The sequence below is a fragment of the Atta cephalotes genome (genome assembly GCF_000143395.1).
Source record: "Atta cephalotes unplaced genomic scaffold scaffold00014, whole genome shotgun sequence".
Lineage (NCBI taxonomy): Eukaryota > Metazoa > Arthropoda > Insecta > Hymenoptera > Formicidae > Atta > Atta cephalotes.
Genome location: NW_012130078.1, coordinates 5,060,275 through 5,068,174, shown reverse-complemented (window position 1 = coordinate 5,068,174; position 7,900 = coordinate 5,060,275). Strand labels below are relative to the sequence as shown.

Here is a 7,900-nt window from a genome sequence, read left to right as displayed (position 1 = left end):
GTAGTATATATATATATATATATATATATATATATATATATAAGTAGTATATAATTAATTATAAAGATAGGAAATGAGCAAATAAAAATGTGAAAGATACGGATGAATGAGTGAGTTAAGAAGAATTGTAAACTAAGTCCCCTTCTTGGTATGTAAATACGCTGAAGAGGAAATAAACATCCCATTCTATTCTATTTATTTCTCTGTAATTGATGTACTATTATCTTAGTTATGAGATAATAGTATGACATCATTTACAGAAAATAAATAAATATTTTTGGTCACCAGATAATTTTGTACCTAATATCGACGTACATAGGATGTGTGAGAAATCTACGGAGTTATTAAGTAAGGAATAATGCAAATGCGTGTAAAAGTCATCGATTAGCAGTGGTAAATTTTCGCGATAGCGATTTACGAGGATTTCCCGAGAGAACTACAGTAGTGCACAATGTTGTATACTTTGTTAATCCTGCCGATTTATTCCACGCGAAACGGCGACCTGAGAGTTTGCTGAGGCAACACGATGAAATTTTTCTCCACGAACTTAGAAATCGAAACTCGCGAGAAAAATGATACCTCGTACGGCCTCTTTCGTCGATTCTGTGCACTGACGCAATAATATTTTTTTTTATATCGAGTCATTTGCACGAATGGATATGCACAACATTACCAGCAGATATCGGAGTTTTCACCTTCTCTCCTTTTCCATATCCCGCGTACTTCCAAACTTCATTTCTCACTAATCTAATGTAAGACTTATTTTGTTACTTTGTATATTAGCAAAAACCTGTTCTTCTTTCTAATTCAGTCCTTTATTTTATTATATTTTATTTCATGTCTCTTCATTTTCTCTTATAAAATTTCTTGACTGGACTTTCATTACATAAATTATATATCATATATTAATGGATCGTATGCGATTTCCTTTCAGAAAATAAAATCGGCGTTTACATCCAACACATATAAGCTAGAAAATGATACCGAAGCGGCAGTGTCCCAACATTTCGCATATCTGCACGGCATTCTTCAAAATATGGAAGCAAAGTTGATAAACCAGCTGTATGAGCAGGGTAATCACCTCAAGAACAATTTAGAAAACATCGAACTGCAACTTCAATCGCAGGAGGAAAAATTGAAGCTTACAATGCAGGTACTTCTCTTAAAAATAAAGAATTATCAATTAGACGCTAGAAATTTGTCCGCCTTTTGCTTCAAATCGATTTACTTCATTATTCTATGAGTTTTAAATTATATTGTCAAGGAATATTTTCTAGAATTATCTAAAAATAGCAAATCTCACGCGGCTACATCATATCATTAAGCTATTTTCAAGATTCACCAATTTGTGTTTATTTCTCACATTCTAAAGTCAAGGCAAGTAATGTGCTGTATTGTGATTGGGTCACGTGAAATCTCGAGACAAAAATCATCAAAATGAACTGAACGGTGCTTCGAAGCAAATTCATTTCGACGGACGCGTGAGATAGTTACTGTGAGAGCGACAATTAAATTTAAAATATTTTTATTGTTAAAATTTTAAAGACGTCACTAAAATAATCTCTTAATTACTTGTCTTACATTCCAACAATATAATCTGCCTTATATTCGTAATTAATTTTAACTTTCTAAAATTAAAACAAACGAAAGATGTTTGTGAAGAAAAAAATGTAATGGGTGTTTATAATTAAGCATAATTAAATAATTGATAGAATGGAAGTGAATCCGGCAAAAATAACACAATCTTTAATTAAATTCAGATTCTAAATTTATCACTCTAAATTTACTCTACATGAAAAAGATATTGTTTGAAATAGCAAGTTGAATTGAACTTGATACATTTGTCCGTAGCTAGCCTCCTATGCGGAACAGACCTTCCATAAGGTGGACATACGAAACGCAATAAACATTCTAACGGAAATGTCAGATCTTCCTTGTCATTTGATGTACAAAGACTCAGGTCAGAACAACAAAGCAAAGTGAGTAATGAAAAGCGAATCAATTAGAAGAACCATCTACTAAGACTTTTTTCGCTAACTCGCAGCATGTATAAAATTGCTTTTACTGCTGACTCGATTCTTCGCCATAACTTAAGTGTTACTGAGTATCTCTTTATCAATACCGAAGTTCACATCCATTATTTTTACACACTGTTCATCATGTACGATGTTCATCACGTGAAGTGCGAACGATTATCCAAACGATATTAGAATCAAATATTAATAAAGAGCTACGTCAAATAACAATTTAAAGTCATCTGTAAACAAACGTTATTGTGATTCTTAGTCATTTGAGCTGTCATCTTTATATAACTTTAATTTCAAGCGATATTAGTGAATTTGTTTAGTGTAATAAGTTGTTTCTTTAATAGATTTACCATCGATGAATCAATCGTCGAAGCTATAGAAAATCACTGTACAATTACAGTGCCATCAGTGTCGTCCTACAGTCTTGTGCGAAAAGAGGAGCTGCCGACAAATTACATAATGTCGCCTTTATCGAAGAAACCTCGTACAAGTGAAAATACTAATTTTACAGTGATTTAACTGATTTCTTCAAAAACAAGATATACCTTCATCTTTGAATTTTCAATTTTTGTTTCCATAATTTTTTTGATACACTATCATAAGCTAATGTTTTCAATAGATTTAATAGATTATTTTCATAAAAAAGTTTTTACTTAATTTGCATAATTATATCATTTGTGTGAAATCGAAAACGTAAGTAACTACACTATAAAATGATGTTGACAGAAATTCTTGACAGTCCGCAAGCAAAGCTAGAACAGGCGATAATGCGACCGATAATACAATCAGAACTGCAACAAAAACTTGATGACTCATTAATGTCGACGATGTCCATCGAGATAGAAGATAAAGAGGAAGAAAGTAAGTTACCCTTTTTAATCTTTATTTCTCAAGATTCTAATCGATTCTTTTTCTCTTTCAAGGTATTTCCGAGTGTAAGGTGGAAGTGACGTACGTTGTTAATCCATCATTATTCTTTGTACGAAAAGTGGCCATGAAAGCAAAATTCCTACAATTAGAGAAAGATCTAATGACATACGGAAACGATGAGGAGAACTTAAACAAACCGATCAATATCAAGCAAGGTATGAGATTATCGTTAATGTTGATATTAGACCTGTTCTAACTAAACTTCTTGCATCGTTTCATTGTTTCTCTTTTTTAATATGGAAAGAAAAGAGAAAAGATAAACATCAAAAGATCTGTTTTTTGCAAATATATGTTTGTTTTCAACTTATTGCACCAGTTTAAAGGACCTGTTTTCTGTATAAGTCTACCGATAGTTATCAGCATCATGGAGTAGCGGCAGCCAATGAGAACTGCGTTTTTTCTTAGGATTATTTTTACTTATCGTTAGTTATCGACCCCGATAATTGTCAATAATTGTATACAGAATCCCGATCCAAGAATAAAAAAACAAATCTAAATCAGTTGAAAGAAACAGATCATCTTTTCATCATTTTTCATATTAACAGATGATATGTGTGTCGTCAAACAATGGAAAGTCAACGAATGGTATCGTGGATGCGTGAACACAGTGATGATAAATAGCGACGACGAAACATCGTACAACGTGATTTACATAGATTACGGATATGAGGAATGCAACATAGCGGCTTCGAGAGTGCAAAAGATAGCTGAGCATTTGCAAACATTGCCACCACAAGCGATTCGATGCTGCTTAAACGGCTTGAAGCCTAAAAATCTTCATTGGACAAACGCGAGCACAAATGACTTCATGAAACTGACAAGCGGAGTGTAAGCCAATAGCGATTCAACGATTTTTACCCTGTGTGCACTAAAGTATGAATATCTTAACCATTGAAAATGTTCTACGTTACAGTGATTGCATAATGTCCATTATCAAATCTACTCCTGATATTTTACACGTCGATCTTCGTGTTAATCCGAAGAATAGTAACATGGGTCCGCAATCGATGTGTAGTACTATGAAAATTATGGATTATGCGCGTTTGGACACTCGGAAAAATCTGGTAAGCAGATTTGAAGACGCATATATCCATACCAGTACAACATGCTATAATGTTAGAGTTATAAACATTCCCCTGTAATGTCCAGTTGTATGCCAATACTCAGATTCTTAGGCCCAATTTCACAATATATGGTTACCTAAAAGTAATCAAAAAATTCATGAATAAATTTTGTTGATGAATCTGTTGATAACTTTTAATCTTCAGGTAATAAAACCATATATCGTGGAAACGAATTTTAATCAATTTTTCTTTTAAAATTGTATTAGAAACTTGTATTAGAAAAATAATTTTGTTCCATTGAACCCACAGATATCTACTAATACTAGATGGCTAACTTTCGACTAAGGCGATGTAATCGACCGGATATTCGATTGAACGACCATTGAAATAATCAATAACCGCTCCAATTATTTTGCACATACATACACACATATACTGTTGCCGTCATTAAATCAACTCAAAAATTAATGATCTAGTACTAGTATAGATATCTGTATTGATCCATTATATATTATATTTCTTATTTTGTTGCACGTAATACTTGCATTTTTTTTGCAGAAGAATACACTAAAGACTTATATTTATAATAGAGAAGAACTTCCATTAAATAAGTCGACAGCAGTTATTATTGGCTGGCTTGAGTCACCAGACAAGATTTATGTCTCCAAGGTAAAACAATTACAATTACATTACACATTTTATGTCTTCAAAATCTCATTAGAGAGAGAAAAGAATTTGAGAAGTTTTTTGATATTACTATATATTTATTTCACATTATTACATTTTTATGGATTTTTACAGATTACGCGACAAAATAAGTTTTTGAAATTAAAGGATGAATTAAACGAATATTATACAAAAGAAACTTCAGTGAAAATTATTGAAACACTACAAAAAGGTTAGTTTTATAATTATAGGTATTTGATGTGAAATGAGATAATTGTATTTTATAATTAATTGATAATATAAAGATTATGCGTTTCGGTTTTTCGGGTTTTCTCCGTGTCCAAATCCATTCTTGAAATACCAACGTTTCGTGAACCTTACAGTCCACTTCATCAGTGCGAGAAGCAGCATGATATCTGCTTCGTATCCAAGAATGGATACGAAGGAAATCCGCAAAATGCATAATCTTTATATAGAAAGTACCTGTAGAAGCCTCAAGAATATTATTAATTGATAATATTAATTAATCATGAATTAATCATTTTATTAAGACTATTATTATATGTCATAATAATTATTTAAAAACTTAATTTAAATAAGATACTCTCCTAATTAATAACTATATATAATTAATAACTAATTAATAACTATTTTGGAATTGAAAAAGATTAAGTAAATGTCGTCAAAAATTTGAAATACCTACTAAAAAGAAAATGTAACATTATTTTTTGTTATAATTACGATATATCTTTCAAATGCTTCCCTTACAAAAATTTTAACTTAAATTTATCATAGGTGTACCATGTGCTATACAATTAGAAGACAATACCTGGCAACGCGGTGAAATTGTCGAAATAATTAATGAAAATCAAGTCAGAGTATTTTGTGTGGATTGGGGATGTACTTTAATTCAAGACCGCGACGCATTACGAATGATTCCATATGAATATACTACGTTTAAGGCCCAAGTAAGTCTTTTTCTATGCACGATATGACATAATTCATCGTTTTCTTTCGTTTGATTTAGGCTATAAAAATATCGCTAATGTATATAATGCCTGAATCCAATGGAATATGGAAACAGGAAGCTGTAATAAGTTTGCTGAATCTCTTTAGTAACACAAAATCTATCATGGTAAATCCTCGAAAAAAAACAGATGACGGATATAGTGGATTAATGTATAGCAATAACGTCAATGTCAGCCGGCAATTAAAAATCACAGGTGTTGTTAATGATTATGTCATGAGGTGAGTCTAACATAATGTCAAACATAAAATTTTTAATATAAAGGCATTTTATTTTCGAAATGTATGCTTGACTTTTCTTTGATTATTTTCTCGTTTCTCTAAAGTAACAAATTTAAGAACAAATCGCAAAAGAAATTACAATCGGCTGTTAAAAATAATGTTTCATTACTGGAGAAATCTGATGATAATACTGTCAAAAACTGCTGTATTTCGTACAATATGGAGAATGATAAATCCATGAAAGAAGAGACGCCTAAAGATCCATTCAAGGTAGAAGTGTATATTCAACGAGTGATCACACCGGACTGCATCTACGTTGCACAGATGGAACATGAACAAGAGAACGAGAAACTGATGTTAAAGATGCAAAAATTCTACGATAAGTATCATTCCGAACCACGCAATAATTGGAGTGAAGGCGCATTGTGTACTGTATATTCTGCAAAGGACAAATCCTACTTCCGTGCTAAAATATTAAAAATAAAGTCCTCGACAGAAGTACTGGTCTATTTCTGTGACATGGGTATCGAAGAGACTGTGACGATGAAGGACATACAAGTTCTTCATTCACAATTCGCGGAGGAAATGACGTATTGCTTTAAGGTGAAACTAGCCGGTATTTTGCCGTGTGGCGGGTCATCGACATGGCCGTCATTATCTTGCATAACACTGTCCGAGATTATACAAAATAATGCGTATTGCAAGTTTTATATCACTAAGCCGGTAAGAGAAATATCCTTTTTTTCTTTTAATCACTAATCCACAAATTTGAAGAATTGTAAAAGTACCATCTTAGATAATAAATTCCATTTGTAATCTTGCCATATATTACATATATGTGCTTAATATATATAACATATATAGTAGTAAAAATTCATACATATATATATATATATATATACAAAAATATAAATAAAATTCTATCTTGAATTCTATAATAAATTATAGATATCGTATAAAATATTTTTATTTTATAAAAATTATGTAAAAATAATATTAATTTCAATTACTGAATGTTGATTACGAATATAAAAATGTAATTACTGTTATTGTGTATATTAAGGTTCATGAAGAATTTTCTGATGACGTAATACCTGTCGAGCTTTGGGTAAGACAATCTAAAATACCAGGACCGTTAGCACCAACTAAGATAGAAATAAATTCTATCAACCGAATGTTGGTGGACAAGGGTGTTGCTTTACCCATTAAGGAGTAAGAAATTAATTCAATATTTAATTTATTTATAAAAAAGAATCCTTAATTTATATGTAATGTTTGAATTATAATTTTTAATTCAACTCAATAGCTACTTTGCAAACGCAGACTCAATTCTCGCAGAAGAATTTAAACAGCAGTTGGAGATTAGTCATTGGGTGCCGAACGAAGAAAATGTTAAATGGTTGGACAAAGATCCGACTAAAGATGAATTGGATATTACTACGACATCATGTAAGCCATGGCAAGATAGATCTAAAATTAAACTAGAATTAAACGGTTTAATTTCTTCAGCTACGATGACTAAACACAAGGTTTGCGATTCGACAAATCGTGAGGGTTCGGTAAAGTTCTCAGACTGGTTGCCACCAATCGAAATCACGGAAGAAGTATTTCACGCTATAACGACATATGTGGATGTTAAATGCATGGTGTACTTACATTCTAAGAAATACAGTACGTTATCTTTTGATTATATGTATAGTAATTATTAGGGATACATTAGATCGTAAAATTATCGAATACCGGATATCGAATACATTGAATATCCGGATAGAATATAACATCGAATATCTGATATCCAATCGGATATCTGAGAAGGCAGTTTTTTTAATTGGATATCTGACATTTTCTGGATATCCAACAGGATTCCGGAAAAATGACTTAAAAAAAATCTGTACATAAAAAAATTAGAATTTTGCAATGTATATCATATAATATAATATTATAGCATTATGAATATGCATACTT

General features: G+C 31.4%; 1 protein-coding gene across 1 annotated transcript in view; it reads left to right on the top strand.

Annotated features, from left to right (window-relative positions):
* LOC105617916 (RING finger protein 17-like) overlaps window positions 1–7,900 on the top strand; it is a 30,128-nt gene that overhangs the window by 16,467 nt on the left and 5,761 nt on the right. The window contains exons 2-15 of the mRNA XM_012199452.1: window positions 935–1,153; window positions 1,852–1,979; window positions 2,372–2,517; window positions 2,754–2,886; window positions 2,931–3,112; window positions 3,503–3,785; window positions 3,871–4,021; window positions 4,580–4,690; window positions 4,823–4,919; window positions 5,483–5,655; window positions 5,715–5,935; window positions 6,040–6,658; window positions 6,999–7,147; window positions 7,242–7,606. Of these exons, the coding sequence (XP_012054842.1) occupies window positions 935–1,153; window positions 1,852–1,979; window positions 2,372–2,517; window positions 2,754–2,886; window positions 2,931–3,112; window positions 3,503–3,785; window positions 3,871–4,021; window positions 4,580–4,690; window positions 4,823–4,919; window positions 5,483–5,655; window positions 5,715–5,935; window positions 6,040–6,658; window positions 6,999–7,147; window positions 7,242–7,606 (2,977 nt within the window). The remainder of the gene's footprint in view (window positions 1–934; window positions 1,154–1,851; window positions 1,980–2,371; window positions 2,518–2,753; window positions 2,887–2,930; window positions 3,113–3,502; window positions 3,786–3,870; window positions 4,022–4,579; window positions 4,691–4,822; window positions 4,920–5,482; window positions 5,656–5,714; window positions 5,936–6,039; window positions 6,659–6,998; window positions 7,148–7,241; window positions 7,607–7,900) is intronic.